This window comes from Fusarium proliferatum (genome assembly GCF_900067095.1).
Source record: "Fusarium proliferatum ET1 genome assembly, contig: FPRO_scaffold001, whole genome shotgun sequence".
Classification (NCBI taxonomy): domain Eukaryota; kingdom Fungi; phylum Ascomycota; class Sordariomycetes; order Hypocreales; family Nectriaceae; genus Fusarium; species Fusarium proliferatum.
In genome coordinates, this window is record NW_022194790.1 from 4,162,986 (window position 1) to 4,190,126 (window position 27,141).

General features: G+C 49.8%; 10 protein-coding genes across 10 annotated transcripts; 8 read left to right on the plus strand and 2 right to left on the minus strand.

The window, feature by feature from the left end:
• Window positions 1-981: 981 nt before the first annotated feature.
• FPRO_00722 (uncharacterized protein) lies at window positions 982-2,431 on the plus strand (the record flags this gene model as incomplete). The annotated part of the gene is made up of 4 exons (XM_031223270.1): window positions 982-1,261; window positions 1,324-1,611; window positions 1,667-1,797; window positions 1,850-2,431. The coding sequence occupies 4 exons, from the start codon at window positions 982-984 to the stop codon at window positions 2,429-2,431; spliced, it is 1,281 nt and encodes a 426-aa protein (XP_031075749.1).
• A 1,082-nt stretch (window positions 2,432-3,513) lies between these two features.
• On the plus strand, window positions 3,514-4,496 carry FPRO_00721 (putative F-actin capping protein beta subunit; the record flags this gene model as incomplete). The annotated part of the gene is made up of 3 exons (XM_031223281.1): window positions 3,514-3,542; window positions 3,607-4,034; window positions 4,105-4,496. 3 exons carry the CDS (start codon window positions 3,514-3,516, stop codon window positions 4,494-4,496), a joined length of 849 nt encoding a protein of 282 aa, XP_031075750.1.
• Window positions 4,497-7,490: 2,994 nt separating this feature from the next.
• Window positions 7,491-8,591, plus strand: FPRO_00720 (uncharacterized protein; the record flags this gene model as incomplete). The annotated part of the gene is made up of 3 exons (XM_031223292.1): window positions 7,491-7,559; window positions 7,904-8,324; window positions 8,398-8,591. 3 exons carry the CDS (start codon window positions 7,491-7,493, stop codon window positions 8,589-8,591), a joined length of 684 nt encoding a protein of 227 aa, XP_031075751.1.
• A 261-nt stretch (window positions 8,592-8,852) lies between these two features.
• Window positions 8,853-10,140, plus strand: FPRO_00719 (putative C-3 sterol dehydrogenase/3-beta-hydroxysteroid dehydrogenase and related dehydrogenases; the record flags this gene model as incomplete). The annotated part of the gene is made up of 3 exons (XM_031223303.1): window positions 8,853-9,054; window positions 9,163-9,463; window positions 9,516-10,140. The coding sequence occupies 3 exons, from the start codon at window positions 8,853-8,855 to the stop codon at window positions 10,138-10,140; spliced, it is 1,128 nt and encodes a 375-aa protein (XP_031075752.1).
• A 1,840-nt stretch (window positions 10,141-11,980) lies between these two features.
• On the plus strand, window positions 11,981-12,610 carry FPRO_00718 (uncharacterized protein; the record flags this gene model as incomplete). The annotated part of the gene is made up of 2 exons (XM_031223314.1): window positions 11,981-12,034; window positions 12,104-12,610. The coding sequence occupies 2 exons, from the start codon at window positions 11,981-11,983 to the stop codon at window positions 12,608-12,610; spliced, it is 561 nt and encodes a 186-aa protein (XP_031075753.1).
• Window positions 12,611-13,030: 420 nt separating this feature from the next.
• On the minus strand, window positions 13,031-13,629 carry FPRO_00717 (uncharacterized protein; the record flags this gene model as incomplete). The annotated part of the gene is made up of 2 exons (XM_031223325.1): window positions 13,031-13,456; window positions 13,555-13,629. 2 exons carry the CDS (start codon window positions 13,627-13,629, stop codon window positions 13,031-13,033), a joined length of 501 nt encoding a protein of 166 aa, XP_031075754.1.
• Window positions 13,630-14,869: 1,240 nt separating this feature from the next.
• On the plus strand, window positions 14,870-16,163 carry FPRO_00716 (putative phosphate transport protein, mitochondrial; the record flags this gene model as incomplete). Its single annotated transcript, XM_031223336.1, has 3 exons — window positions 14,870-15,145; window positions 15,232-16,020; window positions 16,092-16,163. 3 exons carry the CDS (start codon window positions 14,870-14,872, stop codon window positions 16,161-16,163), a joined length of 1,137 nt encoding a protein of 378 aa, XP_031075755.1.
• Window positions 16,164-20,907: 4,744 nt separating this feature from the next.
• FPRO_00715 (uncharacterized protein) lies at window positions 20,908-23,386 on the plus strand (the record flags this gene model as incomplete). Its single annotated transcript, XM_031223348.1, has 4 exons — window positions 20,908-20,946; window positions 21,076-21,222; window positions 21,318-21,331; window positions 21,388-23,386. The coding sequence occupies 4 exons, from the start codon at window positions 20,908-20,910 to the stop codon at window positions 23,384-23,386; spliced, it is 2,199 nt and encodes a 732-aa protein (XP_031075756.1).
• Window positions 23,387-24,196: 810 nt separating this feature from the next.
• Window positions 24,197-24,670, minus strand: FPRO_00714 (uncharacterized protein; the record flags this gene model as incomplete). The annotated part of the gene is made up of 4 exons (XM_031223359.1): window positions 24,197-24,252; window positions 24,345-24,452; window positions 24,528-24,587; window positions 24,643-24,670. The coding sequence occupies 4 exons, from the start codon at window positions 24,668-24,670 to the stop codon at window positions 24,197-24,199; spliced, it is 252 nt and encodes an 83-aa protein (XP_031075757.1).
• A 509-nt stretch (window positions 24,671-25,179) lies between these two features.
• Window positions 25,180-26,944, plus strand: FPRO_00713 (uncharacterized protein; the record flags this gene model as incomplete). The annotated part of the gene is made up of 3 exons (XM_031223370.1): window positions 25,180-25,192; window positions 25,246-25,695; window positions 25,749-26,944. 3 exons carry the CDS (start codon window positions 25,180-25,182, stop codon window positions 26,942-26,944), a joined length of 1,659 nt encoding a protein of 552 aa, XP_031075758.1.
• Window positions 26,945-27,141: the final 197 nt, after the last annotated feature.

Here is a 27,141-nt window from a genome sequence, read left to right on the forward strand (position 1 = left end):
CTACGATTTATAATTGCTAGACTAGGACCTAAGTTCAGCATTGCCAATACCTCAAGTTAATCAATATACCACAGTATTTTGCTTTTTGCTTTAAGAGTTGGGGCGCTCTATATACATGTCTGTGTGAGGTAAGGGAAGTACCCCTAGCGATGAATAACGTGAGCTTTACACTTAAGGTACCATAGGTAGTAGGTAAACTACTAACCTATTGGATCGGAGTTTCTAGAAGCAGACTTCCCTGCACGGATTTCCGGGGCCCAAGTTTACGCTCAATGTAACGCAAACGCGCCTGCATTTGCCCTCTCTCTATCCCTCACTCTTCTTGTTGCTTTCCACCTTGGAACAAACAAGCTCCATTTAACAACAAACCGCGACTCTTCAAAACTCTGCGCTTGCGCCTCACTCACCCAATCACTTGACCTTTATCAAGGCTATTATCGACTCTCATCACTGGACTAAGGTTGGTTCCGAAAACCCAGACTGAATCGCGCCAAGACTCCTTCACCCTGCGCCTCTCATAAGCTACCTACGCTACTAAGCCAAGGCTTGTCCAGACACGTTGGCTAATGCTGGGCGCTAGTCGCTCTTCCGTACCTAGGCAGGACTGAACTCCGTCCATCAGCTTAGGTGTTTAGGTGGCCCAAGTGCCAGTTCGGTCACGTGACGCAAGTCTTTTGGGCTTTTGGCTCAGTTCTTAGTTCTTCCGCAGATTGCGACGTTGCTCTCCCAGACAAATCGAGTCTCTTTCGTTGCGCACAGGACATCATCGCAAGCCGCGGCTTGTTGCTCAAAGGCAGCTTGGGCTCGGCTCAGCACAGATCGCGATATCGAAAACCCAGTTGAATCAATTCTCTCTCCATTTCTATATAACCTTTTCTTCCATTTCCGCGTCACTTCTTCGCGCGCCTTGTCGTTCCTCTGCAAACCCCTCCTTCTCTCCACTCCCGACGCGGTCATACCCAACCGCATCAAGCCGCCACAATGAGCAATCGCAAGAGATCGCGATCCGTCGGGGAGGAGAATCGCGCTGAGTGCCCTTTCACGATTACTTACGCGACTGGCCCTGCGGCTACTCAGGCGGATCGTCAAAAAAACAAGAAGCGGAAGCGCGACGGCCAAGATGACGACAAACGAGTCCAGATTCAAATCTCCCCTTTCTCCCCAACGGGCAATTTCAAAACGCACGAGAACATGGACTTGTACTACACTGTCGAGCCAGGAAAACGATGGCAAGATATGACGCGCTACAACAGCTTCGTCCGTAAGTCTCCGATGAATTCTCGGCGCCGTCCGCTGTACGGGCTTATGGCTAACTCTTGGCAGTCAATAGTGTCAAGTATTATAGTGAAGGCTTTGTCAATGTTGCCAACGAGGTAACGATTGAACAACAAAAGGCTCAAGGTGACGGCAAGGGTATTTACAAGAAGAGCAATAATGACTGGGTCGCGCGTATCCTCGAGATCCGTGCTTCCGATGAGCACCACGTCTATGCACGTGTTTATTGGATGTACTGGCCGGACGAACTCCCGTATGGAACACTCGACGGTAAAAAGACCGTTCACGGCCGCCAGCCGTATCATGGCAACAATGAGTTGATCGCTTCTAATCATAGTATGTTCTAGATTGCTGACCGATGTTATACTGATGCGACTAACACTTTTTCTAGTGGACATTATCAATGTTGTCAGTGTTACAGGACCCGTCACCGTCAACCAATGGATTGAGTCAGATGACGAGGAGATCCAAGACGCGCTTTATTGGCGTCAAGCGTACGACTGCCGCAACATGCAACTCTCAGTATGTCTCTCTATATCTCATTTAGTTTCCGAAAGTACTGATGACCCTCTAGTCCGTTGAGCTCATGTGTAAATGTCAAACACCTGCGAACCCTGACAAGACCCTGATTGGGTGCACGAGCCCGAGTTGCGGGAAGTGGATGCATCACGAATGTATGGCTCACGAAATCCTCCTGCAAGTCTACGAGCGACTAGGAACAGATAAGCCCCATCGAACCGAGGGATCGGCCGTTAAGGAGGAGAAGCCCGAGGAGGCGACGCGCCCTCTATCGCCCACTGACGCAGGGGAGAAAGAGACACAGCCTACGATCGATGTCCGCTCCGGCGAAACGAGCGATAACGTCCACGTCAAAAAGACTGCTCGCGAAACACCTCGCGAAACAGAAACCCCTACACCTGGGCCAACGCCATCCCGATCTATCACCACCGCATCAGCTAAAGGATCGGCCAAGAAAGGTCGCAAGAAGAAGGCTGCAGACTCCAAGCCATATCTGGGACTTTTCGAAGCCACTCTCAAGATGCAAGACGGCCCCACAGCATGGGAGATTCGTGACCTGCGCGAGAACGTAACGGGTGGTGACAAGACCTGGACCGAGAAGGCTCATTGTCTGCTGTGTGGTTCCAGCATTGACTAAGCATTCAACATCATGACCACGTAGCTACCCCGAGTCTGCTCCGGTAAGCAGACTCCTTGAGTCTACAAGGTGCAACTCGACATTGCTTAGGGGGGCCATGCGGTGCTCTGACATGTTACTGATGACCTGCGGACAACATGGATGGCCCGACGCAGCTGTAAACTCGATACGGCTCATTGGGATGGTCAATGGTTAAGGTTTCTTTTGTGAAAATTTCGAAGTGACTTTCTTGGCGATTCGCCCACTGGTGGACATCACGGGCGCGGCGTTGGAGGCGAATATGGCTATGCTGTGAGATTGGAAGATGGTCTTGGAACTTGCGCGCGGTGAGGAAGATGCGTTTGTTTTGCTATTATTTATCTATGATGTTGAATTAAATGCCACGCAAAAGAGCGGAGGTAGTATAGTCTACTGGGCCGGATGGGTCAGGGGAGAGAGCCTGGAAACCTGCCGACTGAGAGGGAAACTCGGGAAGTAGGTTGATTAGCTTATATTGGTATCGAGTTGGGTAGAGGTTAGGGAGCTAGTGGTTACCTGCCTCTGGGCTGGGTTATAGTGTTATTCTGCTTTGCTAGGCATCATCAAGGGTTTGTTGTTTCTTGAGAGTGTTTTTGTCTCCATTAATTGACTTTCTTTCCTTTAACTTGTGGCTTCACAGCCTTACTCCCCGGTCAAGAGGAGTGTTAGTAGGTTTTAAGTGACGAGGCATTATTACTTGAACTGATAGAATCACTTCGGTATACGTCCAGTTTCCTATCGATTTTCAGCCTACCTTGATTGATCTTCTGCCATAAACCTAACCTTTAATAAACTCGTAACGTCTGTAGGAGTAACTATAGGATCTAATCTTCCATGAGCTTAGGTACGGTACTAAGGTTAGTAGCTACCACTTACATGGGCTTGCAGTACGTACTCCACACGGAGCTCCATGACCCCGCTACTCCATAACGTCGCAGAGCTTCACCTCGACCTGAGGACCGCCTGAACCACTAGCGCCGTCTTCAGTACCTAAACAACAACAACCTTTCAATCTTACACAGTCTCTCAATTACCGCAGCCAAAGCCCTCGAAAGTCCATAATCATGGCTGTCGACCCCTTTGACTCCGCTCTGTAAGCACTTCAAACCTCCCGCACAATGACGTCCTCCCCGTGTCGCTGACTGTTCAATTTGCAGAGACCTTCTCCGCCGTCTCAACCCTAAGCAGACGACAGACCACCTCAACGCCATCATCTCCATCGCGCCAGATCTGACCGAAGACCTTCTGTCGTCCGTCGATCAGCCCTTGACCGTGCGCCGCTGCAAGCAGACCGGTCGAGACTACCTCCTCTGCGACTACAACCGCGATGGAGACAGCTACCGCTCCCCATGGTCAAACCAATTCGACCCCCCTCTGGATGAAGCTGGATCAGGCGGTGTAGGTGCTGGTGGTAACGAAGGCGCTGGAGAGGGTGCGATTCCGAGCGAACGTGTTCGCAAGATGGAGGTCAAGGCGAACGAGGCCTTCGATGTCTATCGCGATTTATACTACGAAGGTGGTGTGAGCAGTGTTTACTTCTGGAACCTTGATGACGGATTCGCAGGGGTCGTGCTTCTCAAGAAGTGTATGAAGTTCCCCTGACAAGTGCCATACTGTGTTCGAACCGTCAACGCTGACTACATATCCCCTTTTAGCTTCCCCCCAAGGCGGCAACTCCGAAGGTGTATGGGACTCCATCCATGTCTTCGAGGCAATTGAGCGAGGAAGAAGCACACACTATAAGCTCACATCGACAGTGATCCTGACCCTATCTACTGCTGGTGGCAACCTAGGCGAGATGGACCTTAGTGGCAACATGACACGCCAGGTTGAGCAGGATCTACCTGTTGACAACGATGATAGCCACATCGCTAATGTGGGACGATTGGTTGAGGATATGGAACTCAAGATGCGCAATCTCCTGCAGGAGGTATACTTTGGCAAAGCCAAGGACGTGGTGGGCGATCTCCGGAGCATTGGAAGCTTGAGTGAGGGGGCACGGGATCGCGAGGCTCAGCGTGAACTCATCGGAAGCATGAGAAGATGAGATGCGTCCAAACCGATTCACTCGATATTTTGAAGAGCAAGACCCTCGATAGACTGTCTCGAGATACATGTACTGCACCGTGGTGGCATCCTGTGCTAGTATTGACCTTTGATTGCACTAGGAGCGAGACTTGATAGATGTGCAGATTGATTGGCATACTCATTTTCTTTCATCTAGCGTTTGCATTGAAGGACTCGTGGCCATGACCAGGAGGTAGAGCATGACCCTTGGGCAGTGTCTAAACCCTATGATGACGAAGGAAATCACATCAACATGCTTATTGGACTTTGAATTCCAATAGGATATGATAGCGTTAGCTCTGGTTCCATGAATAATTACATGAGTGCTCTTGACCGGCCCGCTTTCCCGCAAATCACAGGTTTTTATCCGTAGATGACAAGATATTGACACATCCCAAGCAAGGCAGCCAGCTTTGGCTCAACCTACTTGTATAGGCTAGCACGATTAAGTGATACGAGCCTGACCCTGGACGTCGATCAAGTTCTTTCCCCCAAGCCAATGGGCTTGCTGGTCCGCCATGAACTCATGGCCATCGACCGAGGATAAAGTCAACCGCGTGGGATGTCTGAATAGTAGATGACTTCTTGCCATATGGGCTCTCAGGCTCAGGAGGACTACAGTTTGTGAATATCTTTGCCCATATCAGTTCGCGGCTTTTCTTCGAGGTGATCTTTAGCCCGTCATGCTCTACTAGACGACAAATAGTGGCTCATCATAGTTGCAGCATACGAACACCATGGTGCGCTAAGGACGTGGATTCAGGACCTTCTGAGTCAGGTAGATGACATGTTCTGCACTGCCGTGGAAATGCATTGGCAGGCTGCGTAGTTAGCAGAAACCTCGCCGCTGCTTTCCACTGAGCCTGTTACCCGATGCATTCTATATACCCAAGAGATGAAGGATGGTCCACCCTTGACTCGAGATGGGCGTGAGTTTGAGGCCTGGCTGAAGACGGGGAACCTGGTTGTATGTAAGACGCAGTGGTCATTTTTATGTCAGATATGATAGAGACAACGAAACCTTGGCAGGTAGGTAGCTGAACTGGAGGATCAAGGGTACATGAGCAGGGCGTTCGAAATCGTGGAACGTGTCCTGGCGATAGTACATACATATGGAAGGCAGTAAATCGAAGCCATGTTGAGCGGTTGATCTGAGAGCGACAAGGATCACGATACTCTCGATTTCTCTTCTTTCCCATGTGCTTCATGGCCGCAATAAGGTCTGTGTTGTGCATCTGACATGCATGTTCGCTGTGAGACTGGAGTGAGGTGCACTTAGGTGCCTGAACCTCCCGGTACGGCAGGTACAGCTAGGTAGCTGTACCTGCCAACGCCCTGGATATCAGTACAATCTGACTGAGAAGGCATGATGGTGACTTCTGCGCTCTTGACACTTGGGTTGGTTGTAAGACTCTGAACGACAGGTGGTTCAACTACCACAACCATTTTTGCTAGCTACTACAGTTGTCACCAATTCTTTTTTAATATCTCTTCTTTTCGTCATTGGTAGAGACACAAATGGAAGAATTCTAGAAAGGGCCCCGCATCATTATGTTCCTGTTCCTGATCTCGTTCCTGCCGCTTGCCACATGCCCACATGACAGACCCGTGTTCTGCCCCTGAAATTCAGGTACAGCGGTACAGAACCGCTGGCAAGAATTTGTTATCACACGTCCAAGCTTGGCGTCAGTTGACTAACTGTCAAGGTTACAGTACATATGTACAACGCTTCCAGTTCTGCCCGTCTGGCAAAGATCAAGATGGCCCTGTTGGCGGCCCGAACGGGATCTTGGATCGGCGCACATGCCGGCACCCAGCGCTAAAATCAGGTCTCTGGTGTACTGTATGCACTGGATGTATCGAGTGACAGTCAACAATCGCCAATCCTCACGAACAGTTACGGCTTGGCGTCTTGAAGGATATCGGCCACGACCTGCAATAGTCTGGCACCATGGCATTCTTCGGTACTCTGGCATGACCAAAATAAGCCTCGTCGTTTATGTGTACTCAGAATTGACACCCAATACGAACATGATTTGCGCCATGCTGGGTGCCAGATATGGATTTCAAACATTAAGCGCCCTCGCCAACCAAGTGCTGAGGTTTTTTTTTTTAATACCCTTACTCATGGCCCTAGCCATGGGGTAATGAGTTTATCATCGTTCAATAGTATTGGTAATTACCACAGAAGAGGTCAGTCTGACCAGAGACTTTATGACTACTCCGTACAAGCAAGCGAAACCGTCGCCTAATATATATCACAAACGAAAAGTTCCCTCACAGGCTCACAGTTCCCTCTCGGCTCGACTTGAATTATGTCAAGCTGTTGACAACTCGCAGAGTGAGCAAGAAAATGCAAAGACCTAATAATGGTAGTCTCAGGCAAGGACGGCGATCGTCATGCTCCTTGACCCTTGACCCCAGTCCCTGCTGTCGGCATGTCCCTGGTCCCTGGTCGCAGTGACAATGACGAACATGGAGGCCCACTGCAGGCTCGGTAGCTAGGTGCTAGGCCGGCGATATGATGAACGGGGGCACGTCCTGCAAATCCGTCCTGCACCTCTGAATTAAATAATTACAGTAACTGTCCAGCCGCATGACCGCCAATTCGCATCAAGTCTCCGCCAGCTACGGCACGGTTACCCCCCACCGACCCAGCACTTTCAAGCCTTCTTTGGCCCTGACTCGCATCTTGAAATGTCAATGTCAGCCTCTTGCCAAGTCTTCTTTGAGGAACTGATGGGAAAGAAGGAAGATTCGAGTCCATCTCGAGTTAACGAAGCGGCAATGGATCTCAGCTCAAGCCCAGAAAAAAAGACTGCTCTGACCAGAGCCGTGACCTGAGTCTAGGAATGGACTGATGGGAGTGGGCTCCCTCTTGACACAACTTACCCATGTACTGTACATGTACATCGGAGTAGAAAGACCCCTCCACAAGCCGCCCACATATGCATTCTAACTCATCTTTCAGGCCATGGCTAGCATGGCTCCCTTCGGTTTGCCGTGCATCTTATACATGCATGACCGCAAACTACCCAGATATGTATAACACTTGGTTAATATTAGGGCATAAAAGAAGGCGTGGTCGCCCACGGGATACTGTGAAACATGAGTCTCAGTCTCAGAACCGGCTGATGGAATAACATGTAAGATGAGCAACTTCTTGGTGCCTGATATTCGGTAGGGCACAAGATCGAGCTTTTTGACAGGGCCTTTGACGCCCATAAACCCACAGCACGCCCCTCATTAAACTAGAGAGCAGCCAGCATCAAGACTTAGGCCCCTTTTGCTGGAAAAGGAGTCCACATTGCATCCCACTCACTCTTACACTGGCCGATTCTCCCCCTCGTCTTTCTCAACAAGCGATCCACTTCACAACCTCTTCAGTCCATCAAGTCCACCCCTCATCGACGGAATTTCGAGGGCCCCAAGGGTCTAGCTATTTCTTTCCAAGCTCACCTCAGGCTCGGTCGTGTGGCCTCGTCCAAGAAAGATTTTGATCCAGAGTTGGGTCTCTTGACTTTAGTTCAGACCCCTGTTTATCCATCGCTCGTCACAGAGAGCGGTTGGTGCGCCGCCTCGTGCCCTCGCAAAGTTGAAATTGCTACATCTGTTGATCGTGTTTCCCTCCACTCCCACCTCCCATCCCATACCATCCCGCCCATCTGGTTCCGTCTTCCGTCCGTCCTCCCGTTGCCTTCCCGCCTTGGATCAAACTTGTTCCCCTTTGCTCCCGCACATCGTCTCTACGCCGTCGCCGCACCAGCACTTTTGGGGCTCGATATAAAAGTGCTAGATCAGTGCTACTGTATGTCCGAACCAAGCACTTCCTTTGCCCCATGGCGCCCTAATATATACTTACTTACGTGACTCCGTGCCAGGTTACGGTCCTCCTCTCGATCAAACTACTGTGCTAGGTCACTGCCCAGCCCGCTCTCTATCCACGAGAAACCCGAACCACCTCGCTTCGACCAACGCTAAATCACACCGAGTCGCATATCCGTCCACCTTCGGCACCCCGTGGTACCTCTTGGCCGGTTTCCATTTACTCAGCTACAACCTTCTAACCCCCTGAAGCCGAACAATCTTGTCCTGACACTTGGACTCAATATTCCTCGCACAGCAACCATTTGTCTGTCTCGTTCACATTAGAAGCGAATTCCGCCAAGGCACCTCACTAGACCTGCAGAGCTGAAGCGTGTTTTGTTGTACATTTCATCTATACCTTTCCATATATCGCCTTCGCGCCGCCGACGTCGAGGCACCTGCACCGTCAACTTGACCCCACGTTTACGCACGATTGTAGCACGACCCGAACCACATAGCTCTCACGAACATGGCCGAGAAGCCTTCGGTCTTGATTATTGGAGGGCTTGGCTACATTGGCCGCTTTCTGGCCCTCCATATCCACCAGAACGAGCTCGCTTCCGACGTGAGGCTCGTTGACAAAGTACTCCCTCAACTGGCATGGCTAGCTCCTGAGTTCTCTGAAGCCTGCTCACAAGACAAATTCATGCAGGCTGATGCCAGCAGACCTGGTGAGTTTCTACGCTGCTTACTCTGTTAACTGGCAGCCCCGCTTGCTGGTGCAGGTGGCTGCCTTATGTATGACTAGTTGGCTAACTGCATGTTTCCCCTCTTTCCAGAAGGATTGGCACGAATTTTTGACCGACCAGATGGAAAACAATGGGACTATGTTTTTAACTGTGGAGGTGAGACGAGGTACTCACAGGAGGATGAGGTCTACAAGCTTCGATCATTGAACCTCTCTATTGCAGTGGGCAAAGAGGCGGCCAAGAGAGGAGTCAAGGCCTTTGTTGAACTGAGCACAGGCATGGTGTACAAGTCCGACTCATCACCAAGCAAGGAGGGAGATAAACTCAAACCTTGGAACCGGATCGCTGTGTTTAAGTTGCAGGCTGAGGAGGAGCTTTCCAAAATTGAAGGGTATAGTGGGACCATGACTTTTGAGCATTCAATTCACTAATGCACAGTGCAGCCTCAACCTCATCATCGTGCGTTTACCGCACGTCTATGGACCTTATGCCTCACAGTGGGTCGCGACGGCATTGTGCATGGCTCGCACTTATCAACACCTTGAAGACGAAATGAAGTGGCTTTGGACCAAGGACCTCCGAACCAACACAGCACATATTGACGATGTAACGCGGGCTTTGTGGGAAATCGCAGCATGGTTTGATGCAGGCAAGGCGAAGTGGGACGAGGCCAGTATGGGCAAGATCCCCATCTTCAACATCGTGGATGAGGGTGCGACAAGTCAGGGCACCATCGCGACAATTATTGGTGATATCTTCAAGATTGAGACAGGTTTCCAGGGCCAGCTTATCAGCACATTTGCTCGACTCAACCTCGATAGTGTTGTGGACGATGTTAATGATGAGCTTCTGGGACCATGGGCCGACCTCCTCGCAGATGCGGGCATTACACGACCGGGCCCGCTGACTCCATTCATGGAGAAGGAATTACTCAAGGATACAGACCTTAGTATGGACGGAACGCGGCTCAAGACACTATTGGGTTTTGAGTACAAGAAACCTGCCCTCACGAAGGAGCTGATCGAGGAGGTGATCGAGAGCTACAAGAAGATGAAGTGGTGGCCTTGAGAGGGGCTGGCTGGGAAATGGTCGAAGACGGCAACGTGACATGACATGATTTGTATGGCGTGCGTATGCATGCATGCATGGATGAAGATTCGCATTTGATTTTGGCTTGATTCTTGCATGAATTCGACTTAGCGACGAACCCGCCTGTTGCTGGAAGAGACGGACGATACCCGGGACGACAATAGCCAACGGCATGAGGAGCAGGGCCAACAAGACTTGACAGGGTCGAAGCTTCAGCTGGTTTAGTGTCAGATGACAATTGGCGCAGCCAGCAGGTGATGGTGATGTCTGGGGAGGTAGATGAAGATGCTATACATGCACGACCTGGACGCTAGGGGATACGGAGGGCAAAGGTCGTGGGAGATGAGTGTACCCAAGTCGAGGGTAGGCTAATAATTATAGGCAAATATACTAGTTACATGTTAGATGAGGGTTTCGCTGCTTGTGATGTCGGGCGTAGTTATGTGTACACAGCATTATTGCTCATGGAAAATCTTTCCGACAAGGGTAGGATGATCTGGGGATCAACCCCATATGAAGGATAGAAAAGAATGCTTGCCATGACTTGAGCCGAGGCTTGTGATGGTGACTAAACAACATGTGGAAGCGAAATGGTGAAGTTGGAGTTGCGATATCCATGCCAAGGTGGAGACTGAGGTTTGGCAATGCGGGGACAAGACTCTGGGGGAGAGTCTTGGTCGACGTCGTGAAATTTTGAGAATATGAGGGTTTGACGTGTTGGGGTGATGCTGCCATCCATGCCAAGTGAATAAGCACCTACTGCAAGGGGCAATGTTATATGATGAATAAGAGAAGAGGGAGGGAAGACGTCATTCTTGCAACGACGACTGACAACTGAGACTTGTATAAGGTGGTACGGAGTACCTAGGGAATCTACTACACGCCTAGGTACCTAGTAGTCACTCATGGTGAGTTGTCATGATATGATGCAAGTAAAGCATCCATGTGTTGTGGTAAAATGGAGGGGATTCTGATGGCCTCCATTTCCAGAGCCACCCACCGGGACCAAAGAGAAGTCCGCTTCTTGGCAAATCCGAAGCTACCTAGGTATTTTACGGATAATTACTCTACAGTATGCGCATTCGCGGCTCAACTTCCTTATTCGAATTATTCCCGTCATCTCAAGTTTCGAATGGGATTCCTGTCTTGTCTTTTGTCTTGTGCCATCGCCGCTCAGCTTCTTTTTAACGTAGCTTTCCCCCGCACTATAGACAGCAATTCATAGACGCACCCCTACTATCTGTCTTGCGAAGATTGAACACCTACTATTTTGGTAAATGCTTGGAAAGATAGCTCGAACTGGGCCGTGGTTTTCTTTACGGAATTCAATGAAACGTGACTCTGCGATTAGCCATGGATGTTTTTGACCTCGGCGATCATGCGCCTCTCTCGGCGTTGCTTGTGATAAACAAACGCAATCATTCATTCACTCAGCCTCGTTGTTTGCAAACAAAAGATAGGTATATAAGGCAAGACTCTGCAGGGCCTAGGGGCCAGTTGTCTGGTTCGACATTGAACTTACCTGCCTACCTACCTACCTTAGGTATACTTCCCACTCAGTGAAAGTGTTGCGTGTCTCAACTGTAGGTACCTAGTACAGGTCATTTGTGGCATGTCTAATATTCTGAGGAGGGACCATAACATCTGCGAGCTCTGAATCCTTGATAGCGTCATTTCGATCCACCATCTGCCAGCAACGCAGCCTTATTACTTATCAATTCCACCAACGACCTACCAAAGGTCATTTCTTCCTCGTCAAACAATATCTACACGAATACCCACATCTTGATATTCCTATCAACCACAACGCAACACAACAATGGCTGCTCCCGCCGAAAAGACCACTTCTGACCTCAGTGGTAAATGGGTTCTCGTATGCTGCGCTCCCCCGCTTCAACATACTGTACCCCTGTATCTTGCCACTGACACTGGTTCGCAATAGAACAAGACTCTCTCCGATAGCTCTGAGCCCATCCTCAGCTTACAGGGCATCGGATACCTCACTCGTAAGGGAATTGGCTTGGCTACCATCACCCTTGATATCAACCAGTACAACGCCCCTCCCAAGCCCCCCAACACATCAACCGACGTTTTCACCCACATCGACATCACCCAGTCTGCCTCTGGCCTGAGCAGCACTCACGAGAACCGCTGCCTCGACTTCAACAACCGCGAGCACACGGACTGGCTCTTCGGCACCGTCAGGGGTCGATCTAGGTTCGTCACTCTTGATGAGATTGAGGAGGACTTCCTCAAGACTGGCTGGCTTACCGAGGGCGATGGCAAGTTCATCCAGAGCATCGCTGAAAGCGTCGACAACGGCTGGGTCGCTAATCAGATCTGGGGCTTCGAGGAGATTAACGGCGAGAGGAGATATGTGAGGCACATCTTGGTGACCAAGGGTGACAAGAAGGTCACCGCCAAGCTCATCTACGACTACCAGGCTTAGAGATGGGGTTGCACCCAAACATTACTTGTCCTAGTATAGACGACTGACGGTAACAATGCTTGTTTATCGCTCAGTGACTCATGCAATAGTTGCTCATGAGACAAATATAATTTGACAGACCGATAACCAAGTCATCCTAAACTGAGTTTCTATGCACCAGTTGCACCACACAAGATTTGTGTTCGCAAATGTGTATTATCCCTTATATTGCGCTATGTTGAAAGCAGCTTTCCTGCCTGGCTGGCTGTTATGAGCCTACCGTAGCCCCCCATGATACTCTGGCCATTATTTCCCAAACGCCCATCCATGATGCTTGATTCTTGTTTTCTTTTGCTCCTTGCGCTATATTCCCGCGGCCTTTGTTCCTCGGTATTTGGGTCCCAGCTCTGGCATTGATATCACATGCTAAAAATAACCACTTTACTCGGGTCTTCGTTTCACAAACTCCTCGAGGTCCTGTACTGTCGCGACGCCCAAGACAAACCTCCTCTTCTCATCCGTGATAACGGCAAATTCCTGCTTCCACGGTCCATCAGGTGCGCCGCCACGGAAGAAGTTCTCAAGCTCCTCGAGGGTCGTCTCCATGGTGATGACCTGGTAGGTACGGCCCTTGCGCTGGAAGCGTGTCATGGCGGCTGAGAGCTGATCTTCAGGCTTGACCTTGCCTGAGTCGAGAAGGGATTGAAGGTGAGGAATGGATATGTAGCCGAGCAACGCGCGGGTGTCGGCATCGACGATGGTAAGATGCGTGTAGTCGCGCTCAAAGGCGGACATGAGGGCGACGGAGATGGCGTCGGAGGGGTTGAGTGAGAGTGCGGCTGGAGGGTCGAGGTCTTCGACAGTGGCCTGTGATGTATTAGCCATAAGTCTAAGGATCAGTATTCTCCATAGAAGCTATATGCCTATAGCCCGGAGCGTAAAGTGGTGTCATGAGAAGTACATACCCCACGATATCGAGAAGACCACTTTGTAACCAAGGGCTGTGTCGCACCTGATGTTGTGGCGGTAGCAGTAGCCATTTTTGTATACAATAGCTCTTCTACAGAGTGCGAGAAAAGAAGTTGGCAGTGATTGACATACAAGTTGGCCTAAGTTGAAAGTTTGGGGAGTTGAGGTGATCGCGGGGCAGGATTCTGTACGGTCAGTCACCTTTTGGGGTCACGCAAAAAGACTCTAATATGGTGGGGCAGAGAGTAAAAAAGGGAGCTTTTTTGTTAGCATCATGACATGGGTCATTTCAATGGTGAATCGACAAACACTCCTCTATCAGCCAAGAGACTCTATGCCTGGTGTTACTACAACTATTTACTCTAAGACTAGGGGCATAGGTAAGGTAGTTTGTTGTCAGCTTGACAATTAAACATGCTTGATTCGAGATGACAGTAATGTGACGGATATAACCGGGATTGTGCCTCATTTATTCTATCAACCAATATATTTGATACGTAGTGTCGAAATAAATCACACATCGGGATTTAATGACAACAGAGCTCCAGCTGGTATCTCCACAGCTCCGGGAACAAGCCCTAGCTGCAGGCCGTGGATCTTCCCGCTAGAGTTCATAATTAGCGTTCAAAAGAGATCCATCCAAGTTAATAAGTGGAATATATGTGTATGTGTCAAAGGCGAAGCAAATGGTTGAGCTACCTATGGTGCGAACCAGTACCTAGGTACCTACCTATTCAGAGAATGAATGGCACTGCATTGGTGAAATAAACCCACCTCAGTGTCCAGTATGATATGGGAAAGCGCATCTAGGTAGATGTGATAAGCGTGATGTCACCACCCGCTCCAATGTGCCTGCTACGAGCGTCATCCTCCCCGTTATTCACGGAATTGGAAGTCGCATACCACCTTAACTCCGCAAGATAAGGTACTACACCAACCTTCCTTGGACATCTCCTGATTTCCTTCTCTCATATTACCATCCTGCGATATCTTCTCTCAATACCTATTACGGCGTGATAGCTTGTGGTTTAAGCTCTCTCGCTGAAGCTGAAAGGTCATATCAGGTGTGTTTAACAGCAGCAACCGGTTTCCCCGAATCGCATTGTATCGACGGCCGGCTCAATCGGGCAGTTCGTATTTCGTGCACTTGTATCTGCGCCTTTTCTTTGTCTCCTCCTTATCTAGAACTGCGATCATTCTACGTGGTCCTCTTGCTTAGAGTATCGATTGATCAGCTCCACCCTTAACTTACACGAGTATCACTAACACACTGGACTGGCAGAACATCATCGCCTGCATCGGATTGCTATAATGTCCCCGTTGCACCCACCCAGTGACGTCCTCCAGGGAACGGTCTACAGTCCCCTTTCAGCAAAGCCCCGTACTCCTTATGAGGCTCGCCTTGAGCTCTTTCCCGCTTACTCCTCCGTCATACAAGATGCGAAGGGCAAAGCAAAGGAGCTGAGCGCCGAGGCGACAGCTGAATTTGAAAAGGCGAGCGCAAAAGCTCAAGCCAAGGCCGGAAAGATCGAGCTATACTCTGGAAAGTACTATGCCGCCTGCACCTTTGGTGGTCTGATGGCCTGTGTAAGTGTCCATCTTCGTGTTCAGCTGAGGAATATTTCCCGGCCTACCAATTTCCAGCATAAAGAAACTGTACTCATCAGAATCAGGGTCTCACTCACGCTGCCGTAACTCCCTTGGATCTCGTAAAAACCCGTCGACAAGTTGACTCAAAACTCTACACTAGTAACTTTCAGGCCTGGGGCAAGATCTACCGTGCTGAAGGCGTTCGTGGTATCTTCACGGGTTGGAGTCCAACCCTCTTTGGCTACTCTGCCCAAGGCGCTTTCAAGTATGGTTGGTACGAATATTTCAAGAAAACGTACTCTGATATGGCTGGTCCCGAGGCCGCACATAAGTACAAGACTGGTCTTTATCTTGCAGCCTCTGCCTCTGCTGAGTTTCTCGCTGATCTTGCCCTCTGCCCCTTCGAAGCCGTCAAGGTCCGTATGCAAGGCTCGATCCCTAACCCCTACACCGGAACAGTCCAAGGCATCAGCGCCATCACAGGCAAGGAAGGCGTCGCTGGACTATACAAAGGCTTATATCCGCTCTGGGGTCGCCAAATTCCCTATACAATGATGAAGTTTGCCTCGTTTGAAACCATTGTTGAGATGATCTACGATCGCCTCCCCGGGCAGAAGAGTGACTATAGCAAGGCTGCACAGACTGGTGTCTCCTTTACTGGTGGTTACCTGGCCGGTATCTTGTGCGCCATCGTCTCCCACCCTGCCGATGTTATGGTCAGCAAGTTGAATTCCAACCGTCAACCTGGTGAGGCTTTCGGCGGCGCCATGAGCAGAATATACAAGGACATTGGTTTCAGTGGCCTATGGAATGGTCTCCCAGTGCGGATTGTTATGATCGGTACTCTTACCGGACTTCAGTGGATGATCTATGTAAGTACTCCTGCGCAATTTCGATGGCGACTGGGTATACCTTCGGACTTGTTTACTAATAACGCGTGAAGGACTACTTCAAGATCTTTATGGGTCTTCCCACCACTGGCGGCGCTCCACCTCCAACCCAGAAGCAGGAGTAGGCTATATCGGCTGTCCTTGCAAAATTGCATATGAGTCGCTTATGCCATAGTTGTCAGGGACCTTGTGGTATGCATTCCTTTTTTGTTCGTTCAGGTGGGTTGGAAGCAAGAGACAGTGTTGATAGGCCAATAAACAACCAACTTCTACGACTGTGCTGGATTCCAAGAAACAAACTGAGTGGTATTTATCATCGGGATGATCGGATCGATGTGGAACGGCCTGCCTGGGCCCTGGGTTCATATGTGCAGCTTATCAGCAGCCATCCTTGTCTGAATACGACTTGGGTCTCGAGCAGCTGCACTGTAGGTATGTTACATATAGACGGAAGCATGCCACGCTTGGCCAAACTAGATCCGTGAGAGGGATTTGTATGTCATCCCGTTAGTTTCTTGCATAGGCGCTGGAGGATACATTAAAGCTTGCAGCTGGGCAAAGTGATAATCACCTGGGGACGTGAGCTCGGATTCTTTTACGATACAGCCAATAATATAGTACCTGGTCCTCTGCTACGTGATCCGTATGCTATAGCGAAAGACGGCTATGCTGCTCACATTTTTGGTTGATGATTGTGTGAAAACCCCGAGCGAGCTGACAAAAGAGGGTCTGGTGTATATACCGGCATTACATCTCCGGTTGAAGGTCTGATAACTTAACGAGGCACTGGAGCGACAGGCCACTTTAGCACAATGTTTATCAACATTAATGCCATGAAATCAGTACTCATATCAAGTCCAGCGCTTGACAACTCTATTTGACATTAGCTGTGTTCAACATCAGAGCTGTAGTGAGCGGCTCTGTCTATGAGAGTGTATAGGTGTTACTGGTGGTGGATCGAATCGAGGACTTTTCCCAAACGGGCACGTCTAATGCCGTCATGGTACATGATCGAGGTGGGTGGGCACCGCGGGGAACGGCGCGGTTTGTGTGCGTTGATGCAATGCGATGCGCGGCCGGTTACGAAACTACAGAGAGCTAGTAGAACTAACGCTTGTTCCAGAACACTTCTCCCCTTCGTACAGGTGCAGTTTGGGTGGCATCATCACTAGCCATAGGCGTAGCAATGGTTCGCCGATATTCTATATTCCCTCACTGCTACCTAACGTTGGATCAGCATGGAGGGACTAACACAGTCAGGATGAACTGGCAACACTGGCTTCAACGATTGATGTAAACTGGAGAAGAATATCCACTTGAACGAAGTTCCGGGAGTCGGAAAAGATGGTATGCTGAGGGGATTGATTGTTCTGGCTATCAGTCAGCCAACCAACGGCGGTGAGATGAGCGAATATCCAAGACAGCTAGTCAGCAGTTAGCAACATTTCCGGGACCGACGCACGTGATTAACCCGGATATCCGTAGATGAATAGGGGACTATAGATCCTTCCTAGCCAACCTGCCAGCACAGCCTGTCATGTCACTTAAATGGGATGGATGCAGTCAGGAGACCGTTTGCCCTCTTGCTATTTACAGCATCTGTGCTTATTCAAAGCATAAGAAGGCATATCAACAGTAACGGGCCGACTGACGACGATCAGGATGGGAGGCAGACTAAACTGATAGGATACCGTCACCGCGGTTGTGAACGAGTGATCTAGTGATTGGTGACAGTTCAGTTGCAGAGTGGGTACGGGGGATGTGCCGCATGGCAACCCCACAATCCGTGTCTAACTAACGCTTCGAATGAGGGGTTGTCTTCGGTTGGTGAGCATCAATGTCGATGAGTTATGGAATACTCCTGGTAGAGGCGACCTGATCAATGACACGGTGAATCTGTATCTAGTGCCCATGTTCAATGCGAAAATTCTTCTCATAGATGACCAAATGTGGTAGCATCCAGAGGAGCCAGAGAACTAATCATTTGTCAGTAAGCTTCCATATTCGTTGACATTTAACAATGCCAAGGAGCAGGGGTTCGACCAGGGAGTAAATCTGGTCTTGCCTCGCTTTTTGCTCTGTCCAAGGAGGATGACAGGAGGGAGCGCCTGTGACCAATGCTCTAATTAAAGAGCGCGTAGCTTTTCACGATGAGACATCTTCACAGGCAAGACAAACATTTCCACCAAACAGAAATGCTGCGCCAGCGATCCAAGACCACCCAGACATGACATCTTGGAGGGGAGATCGCAGTCTAACTAGTCCAGCCGACCTCAGGAACAAGACAGACATATCGGATGGCGTCCAACCTGGAGGGTTGGCCAAGGATATTCCAGTGAGGCGAATGTTACTTCAGTCAGCATCACAGAAGCCAAGAAATGTATCCGACTTGGCGGTGGCTGGTCTCCCTCGGCGTCCGGTTATGGCAGAGTGCTGAAAGCTCTACCATTTTCAGCCTCCCGTCAGAAACTGGAGAGTCTTCGTCTTCAGGACGTCTAAAAAGTGATACTAATGAAAGGGCAACAATCTCTCGCGGTACCAGGGGCTTGCATGTTATCCTGGCCGGGGTGTTTACAGCCGAAGAGTTGTGGCGCTGTTATTATTTACCGCATCTACAGTAACAGTGTAAGTTGGTGCTTAGATTGACGATATCATGTTGAGACTCGAATACACCCGCTAGAGTTTAGAACTGGTCGTCGGTTGCGGCTAAAGGCAGTTAACACATTTTTCGTACCTGTGCTATGATATCCCCTCTAATCGTAACAGTGTTCTCGAATCACAAAAACCGTTGGGGTAAACTGTTAGTGCAGAACGTACCGGGAACATGTGCGAGTGAGTTTTCGGTGGTCAATGCCGGTGTGGGCTGTTTAGATGTCGATTATCGATGTCAGGTGGGAAGAAGATGAAGAATTTTCGCTTTCTGTAAGGTAGTTATCGTGGAAGAACTTTATTTGCTGATTTAGAAGCAGGTAACTATCATTTGCATCGGTCTTGCCGTTAACGATTTGAAAGATTGGACGGCAGGGGATGTAGGAGGTCGATGCTCCTCCGATGGAACCTTACCTGCCTGACGAATTCTGCCTCCAGCCAAACCAACGGGTCAGACAGACCCAGAACTTGGATCGCAACTTCCATTAGGTACCTAGAGCCATCGACTCAAATCCAATAAAGTACCTAGAATTCCCGTTTGTGCTTTGAGGAGCCCGTCCTGGTACTTTCCATATCTTGGATTCCTTATCCAATTCTCACTCACATTTATTTCGATGTCTCACAGTGGTGTTCCAAACTCCACGTCTATGACATTACTTTTTAGCCCTGGTAGCGGTTGGTAACAGCCAATGGATCCCAGATATGGGGCCACTGTCTGGCGTCTATCAACCGTCCACACCACGTTTAATCTTCAGCCATACCTTAGACCCCCAGTAAAGGTAAACCCAAGCAGGACCCTCCTCAACAATGATGTCGTTTAGCCGCTTTAGAGTGCAAAGGCGTATATGTCATTTTATGTGATCAAAAACACTTGGCAGATGTAGGCTCTCAGCTCTTCGGACAAGCACCTCCTGAAAACCCGAGAGCGGTGTCTCTCTACCTTCTGATCTAACAAGGAGTTAACGCGCTCCGTTTCTAGCTCTGATATTGGGATGGTATTTTCTGGGGGACCCACTCGCGAGACACCATCATGACGGCCTAGTGAGTTGGAGGGGGTCATTTGGGGGCTCCGTTGGTCTAGGCAAACTGGGGTTTGCGCGAGCTGGGCCCTTTTCGTAGCTCGATGCAGGAGAGGAGAGTCGAGACGGCAGCACTTCCGGCTGTAGAACGTTGCTGGAGGTATCGACCACTCAATTCAAGCATTGTCGAAAAATTATGCGCCAAAGAGGAAACATCCGGGTCGGCTTTGTCAACGGGTTTTGTACGTACCGATAGTCGGCTTATTTAGGCTTTAATCTCATCATGACTTCTTCTGCCCAGGAGACCGTTACGTACTGTCCATGTTATACATGATCCAGCGCCGTTGAAAAGTGAAATTCTACAGAGACACATTAGTACCTAGTTAAAACATCACAGGTAAGTAGTAGGTAGGACCTTACAAGCTTACAGCACCTACCATGTTGGGGCACGGCACCATCCAACCACGAGGCCACTGGTCCATCCTTCTCCTTCTTGAACCTGACCTGGGTCCAGGTCACTCCTCCTCCACTATTACTTCCCCCGGACTCGACCTCTACATACAGTACTGTACTAGGACATCCTCCCGCCACCCTTCATCCCTACCTGCCTCGACTGCGCCTGTGGTTCTACCTAAGATAGGTAGGTAAGGTAGTCAGTCAGTCGGTCTTTCTGCTGTTGGTAGCTGTCTTGCCTGCCTTTTCTCTCTTGCAGTTTCAGTAACTTGACACCTCTCGTTTGCACCCATCTCTTTGAATTCGCTTGGTAACGACCTATATCTGATTCTCTCTAGCCAAGACCATCGATTGTCTCTTGTCTCCGGTTCGGCTTTTAGATCACCGCAAGTAGTTCACTCCGGCGCTATCGCATCCACGCCACATACCCGCGCCTCGCTTTCCCCAGGACGTCCAGCAGCCAACACCAGCACCATAATCCATCCTCGCTCACAACTCGGCAACTCTAAAACCGACTTGGCTTGCAATTTCTCAACTTTTCCCGTCCTGCGCGACTCTTTGGCCATTTCAGAAGATACGAAGCCATTCGCGAATGGTCCCTCGTCTCAATTGCGATCGTCTTCGCTGAGTGCTGCTGCTGCGCAGCTGTTGCGTGCGGGTCGGCCTTGATAACGTCCCTCGATCGGCTCACCCATCCACGGCTTTCCGACTGAATTACTTGCCTCAACGGAGAGATCACAACATCGCCATGGCCGGCTTTTTCAACAAAATAAAGGGTTCTGGCACTGTATGTCTTGGACTCGCTCCTTGTTCCATTTCTGCCCTGGGCTGTCCCAACCCCATCTCTCGCTCACTCTAAGTTGCGCCAAGATTACTTCTGATGACTGACAAAATCCCTCTCACTTTCGGTTCATAGGCCACGACCACTACACCCAATAAGCAAGATGTTGTCGCAAAGAAGAAGGAAGAGCCCGTGCTCGACCTCACGCCGCTCGAGAAGATGCTCCAGAATGCAGCTCCCCTTCGAGACGATGGCGCCGATCGCTTTTTCGGCCTCGAGAATGTACGTCGAACCCTACCTACTCCCGCCCGAGTTGTTGTTATTTTCATCATCGTCGATACGTTACCATTGCAAGAACTAGGCTAACGTGAAAACAGTTTGGGAACACATGGTATGAATTGGGTGAGACATCATACAGCCAAATTACGATGCTGACTTTTTGTGTAGCTACTGCAACTCGATCGTTCAGGCTCTGTTTTATTCCGAATCCTTCAGGAACAATGTTGTCAATTACCCCCCGATTATGCCCTCGGAGACAAACGGCAGCCGACCAAGGGTTCCCATCACTATCAGACCTCCACCCACTGACCCTGTCGAGACCTTGCCGAAACAAAAGGGTCTTAGTACATCCCAAGTAATCAAGCAACGACAGGCCATGAATCAACAGTTGCCTGGACAGGTTGGCGTTCGACCTGAAGACAAACCTGATACACCCGAATACAAGAAGAAACAAGCGATGATCAAAGGGCCCATCCTGGAATTGGCACGAGAGAATGCCACTTCTTATGGCATGAATGAATGCACATTTACTGGACTTAAGGACATTTTTCTGGCCTTGCTGGAAAGCAACACCCACACAGGAGTCCTCAGTCCCCAACGATTCCTCGAGATATTCAAGCGCGACAATGAAATGTTTCGAAACTCAATGCACCAAGACGCTCATGAGTTCTACGGCTTGGTGTTGAATGATGTCATCAACACCGTTGAGAGCACAGCTCGCCAGATGCAATTGCAGGCGCCAGCTGACGGCATTGATGGCCTGGCAACTTCAGTGGGACACGCTCTTGGATCTGCCATGGTAAATCACGTAGCTGGGTCAAGTTCCCCAGCAACAGGATGGGTCCATGACATTTTTGAAGGCGTTCTCACATCAGAAACCAAGTGCTTGACTTGCGAGACTGCTTCTCAGCGCGATGAGACATTTCTTGATTTGTCCATTGACTTGGAAGAGCATTCGTCAGTGACATCTTGCTTAAGAAAGTTTTCAGCTGAGGAGATGCTCTGTGAGAGAAACAAGTTCCATTGCGACCATTGTGGTGGCCTTCAGGAGGCCGAGAAGCGAATGAAGGTAAAGCGGTTACCCAAGATCTTAACGCTCCACTTGAAGCGGTTCAAGTATACCGAAGATTACAGTCGTTTGCAAAAGCTCTTCCATAGGGTCGTCTATCCCTACCACTTGCGCATGTTCAACACGACAGATAATGCCGAAGACCCGGATCGACTCTACGAACTGTATGCAGTAGTGGTCCACATTGGTGGTAATGCCTACCATGGTCACTACGTGTCTATCATCAAGGTTCCGGGCAGGGGGTGGATCCTGTTTGACGACGAGATGGTTGAACCGGTGGACAAGAATTTTGTCCGCAACTTCTTCGGTGACAAGCCAGGGATGGCAACCGCGTACGTTTTGTTCTACCAGGAAACCACATTCGAGAAAGTGCGAGAGGAGCAAGAAAAAGAGGGCATGGAGGAGGTAAAACTCGCTAGCGAAGCAGCCAATCTGGCTCAGGAGAACGGGGACAAATTAGATACGGCGCCTCTGAGACGGCAAGCAACGCAGCCCATGTCGCCCCTGACGCATCACGAGTCGATGGCAAATCTTGCCCATGCCAGTACGGCACCAGCCATGCCTTCAGCTCCCCAACCGGATCCTGCGCCCCCAGCAGCCGCTGCAGCTGCAACAAATGGCCTGACTCGTGTCACTACGCAGAAAGAAGAAGCCAAATCGAAAGAGGACAAGAAACGAGAGAAAAAGGAGCGTGAAGCTGCCGAGAAGGCCGAGAAACTCGCGGAGAAGGAGCGAGAGAAACAGGCCAAGGTTGACGAGAAGAAACGAAGAGAAGACAATTACAAAGCGATACAGGCACGACGAAATGAGAACGATGAACTAGCGAAAGTGTTGGAAGCCAGCAAGAAGTCTGCAGCACAAGAAGAGGAAGCTAGAAAGAAAGAAAACGGAACACCTCAGAGCAATGGAATTCTCGACCGAACCAAACGTGGTAGCAAGTCGATGTCAAGGAGAAGTTTCTCGCTTTTCCACAAAGACAAATCGGCAGGGCAAACGCCTGATACGCCTAACGGCGATGCAGGCGATAAACACGACAAGCTCAAGGATCGCCTCAGCTTCAGCTTGGGACGTAAAAAGAGCACGAATCTACTTTCGTAACTCCAACATGAACGTACCTATCACGTATACATACGGGAAGAGGAACCTTGAAATGTATTACATCTTTGTGGTCAGGGGGCGTGTTAGTGGATGGCAGGATACCCATGCGCTTTGAATGAAGCACTCACTGCATGAGACAAGAGCATAATAGGGCGACGATGGTCCTCAAAAGCATTCAGCATTCGGGTCTCTGGCATTTTGTTGTCCTTAGTCTCAGGAAAAACAGGTTTGCCACAGCTTGCATTATGTGAAGGCAAGAAGGCCTAATTACAGAAGGTATCAAGTAGAAGATGGAACAAGGGTGCATGGAGCAGAAAGCAAACTTGGTTATTACTGCTCGAATGGGCTTGCTTGGTCGACAAACATTGATCGAGGGCTGAACAAGACCACCCATAGCGTGGCAGTTGTATTATACATAGGTGTTTGGAGGTCCTGTTCGGAAGCCTCCGTAGGCTTGGACAGGCCTTGATGCATTTAGCTATTTGGGTATATTTCGAACAAGATAAGACGCCTATGAGCGAACTGAGGAGATGACGTCCGAGACAATATGCACATGTCGAGTTTAGCATCACACGTATGCAATAAGATTACCTTCACTACTATATCATGAAGAGGGTTCCGCATCTCGTCCTGCCTCGTTCCATATCGTATTCATATCAAAGAGTAGTACTCCCACGCAGGACCTCCCGTAATTCGCATCAACAACAAAAACTCCAGTTCCAAGATTAGCCAGACTCCATTGATGCCTAGAAAAGTCTACCGTGCCCTCTTTTTACAGCTGCGCCTTGTATGTAGGTGGCATAGCGCTAATCAACCAAGTATGAGCTCATAAAGGATGATAACGGAATTGACAAAGATCAGTGGCACTGTTGCTACATTAGTTCCTCGTATTGCAAAAGGCGCAGTAAGTAGTAGCTCGTTATGTTTGCGCGGTTGTGGGTTTGGGCGTTGAACGTACTCCTCATGATGGTTCGGACACTCGCGATGAGATTGATGATCTTGGCTTTGACGCTGGCATCGGGGCCAGCGCCGAACGCAGGGTCGTAAGAAGCGGGAGAGAGATTGACTGGGAGGTCAGGTCAGATATGAGGTTCGCGGGGCTATACAGACTCGCTCGAGTCAGGGAGGGAGGGTTTCGTACTGCGCGCGAGAAAACGATCTTCGGAGAGGACAGCGACGGCGTTGATGAGTAGAATACAAACTAGGATCTATATTAGCTGATGGGCTCTGAATAAGGAGAACAGGAGTATTGTTACCGTAAAGAAAACTGCCAAAGAACCACATTTTGGGCGACGGCACTGAAAGTCAAAACGGGTTGAGAATGGTGGTCTTGGTTGCAGCTGAGGTAGTAGTTAGTGATGATGTGTAACTACCTATCCCACCTCATGTAAGGACTCCCATGCAGTTCGAGGTACGTACCTTTTGCTATGGTGGCTTGAACGGTCGATGCAACCTACCTACCTAGGTACCTAGGTACTGCTGGGGAAGGGGGTGACGACGGGGAGTGTTCCTTCTGTGGCGGGTGATTTGTTAGACCGATCCGAGGACCCCCTAAAGAGGTAATAAGCTCATGGCAATTCATACATTCACTCATGTTGAACAAAAGAATTCTGATGAATTATTATATTTCTTTTTACAGCGGTTACTTTGATATGGAGAGACTTTCTTGATCCGGCGGCGTCTCTCATCTTGCAGATCTTTCCGCCTTTTGCTTGAAAACTAATACGACCAAGCTCCAAGGTATCTACAGTAGCTCTCGTAGTACCTAGAGTAAGAGCTCTATATCAGCCAAGATGAAGACTTCAGGTACATCGTTTTCCTGTTGCGCTGTAAAAGTGAGGTATACTGAATATTCCCAGATATTTTCCTAACGTGTTTTCTCATCACCATCCCACTCGTTCATCTACTTGTGTCGCCCTATACAAAAGTGGAAGAGTCTTTCAATATACAAGCAGCACACGACATACTCATCTACGGAACACCCACCCAGGATGTATATGAACGCCTCTCCCATACTTACGATCACTTCACCTTTCCCGGCGCCGTGCCCCGGACTTTTCTCGGTGCTGTGCTCCTCGCAGGACTAGGGCAGCCCATCGTCGCTCTTGTTGGCTTCCAGCATGCACAGCTCATAGTTCGAGGAATCCTTGGTGCGGCCAATGTTGCTGCGCTCTTGACCTTCAAGTCTTCTCTCAAGAGAGCTTATGGATCAGGTGTATCAGCTTGGTGGGTGATGTTTATGGCGAGTCAGTTCCATATCAACTACTATGTTTCCCGGACGTTGCCAAACATGTACGCATTCTGTCTCAGTAAGTCATCTCATACACCATCGATGCTAGAACCTTCAGCTCACTGTGACTAGCTACCCTTGCTTCGGCATTCCTGCTTCCCCAACCTTCACCTCATCTGTCTGCTGCTCGTCAGAAACAAGCCATCGCCCTCTTGGTCATTGCGGCAGCCATCTTCCGCTCTGAAGTCGCTGTTCTTCTCAGCACGACAGGACTCTACCTCCTTTTCACGGGTCGTATCAGTCTGCGCCCCTTGATTCTCACTTTCCTCGGCTCATTCATCTCTTCACTGCTTATTTCGGTGCCCATTGACTCGTATTTCTGGCAGAAGCCCCTATGGCCCGAGTTATGGGGTTTCTACTTCAACGCTATTCTTGGATCTTCGTCAGAATGGGGCGTTTCTCCATGGCATTACTATTTCACCTCAGCGCTTCCCAAGCTATTGCTTAACCCCTTCGTACCAGCGTTGGCAGTGTATGCACTACTCCAGCCTGGCACATCACGGGCTACCCAGACATTGCTGATCCCCAACTTGCTCTTTGTGGCCATTTATTCTGCTCAGCCTCATAAAGAGGCTCGTTTCATTTTCTATGTGGTGCCGTCTCTGACTGCCGCTGCAGCTCTCGGCGCCAATTTTGTCTCCTCTCGCGCCTCTAAATCCATCATCTACCGTGGCGTGTCTGCCGCCATCGCCTTGTCGGTCCTCGTCAGCTTCGCAGGCAGCACTGTCATGCTCCTATTCTCTTCACTTAACTACCCAGGCGGTGACGCACTTCAGCAACTCTCTTACATCACCCGTGATGACCCTACTCCTGTCATCGACGTCCACGCCGACGTCTTGAGTTGTATGACGGGGCTGACCTTGTTTGGGCAGAATCCATCTGGTTGTCCCATCGCTTTCCCCATCAGCCCCAACCCTGATTTTGCGGCACCTGTTCTAGTCTTCGACAAGACCGAAAAGGGAGACCAACTTTATTGGCCGCGTTTCTGGGAGCGCTTCGACTATGCTCTCGCAGAGAACCCACGCAAGGTGTTGGGTGGCTGGCAGGTTATAGGAGTTGTCACGGGTTACGACGGTGTTGAGATTCTCAAGCCTGGCTCTCCTGCTGCAGGAGATGAGAGTGAGGAGGGAACTATCGGTGGTGACAAAATACTTGGACTGGGCGCCAATGTCGCTGCTGTCAGAAATCTGGTCAGGGGCTATACAGGTGGTTGGTGGGTTGGACCTCGAATGTCACCCCGAATCCGGATCTTGAGGCGTGTCAGTTAGTCAGATCGTCAAGACGACACAAGGTCAGTGTCTGCTTTCATCACAGTTCAATAATCAGTCAGTGTGAGTGTGCGCATGAGGCCATGCTTTGTGATACTACATCGTCTGATTTTGTAATGCCCTATCATATCGTATAAACAATGCATACGTGCTTGCGTGGACTCCTCGATGCCATCCATAACCCCTGAAAAGACAAG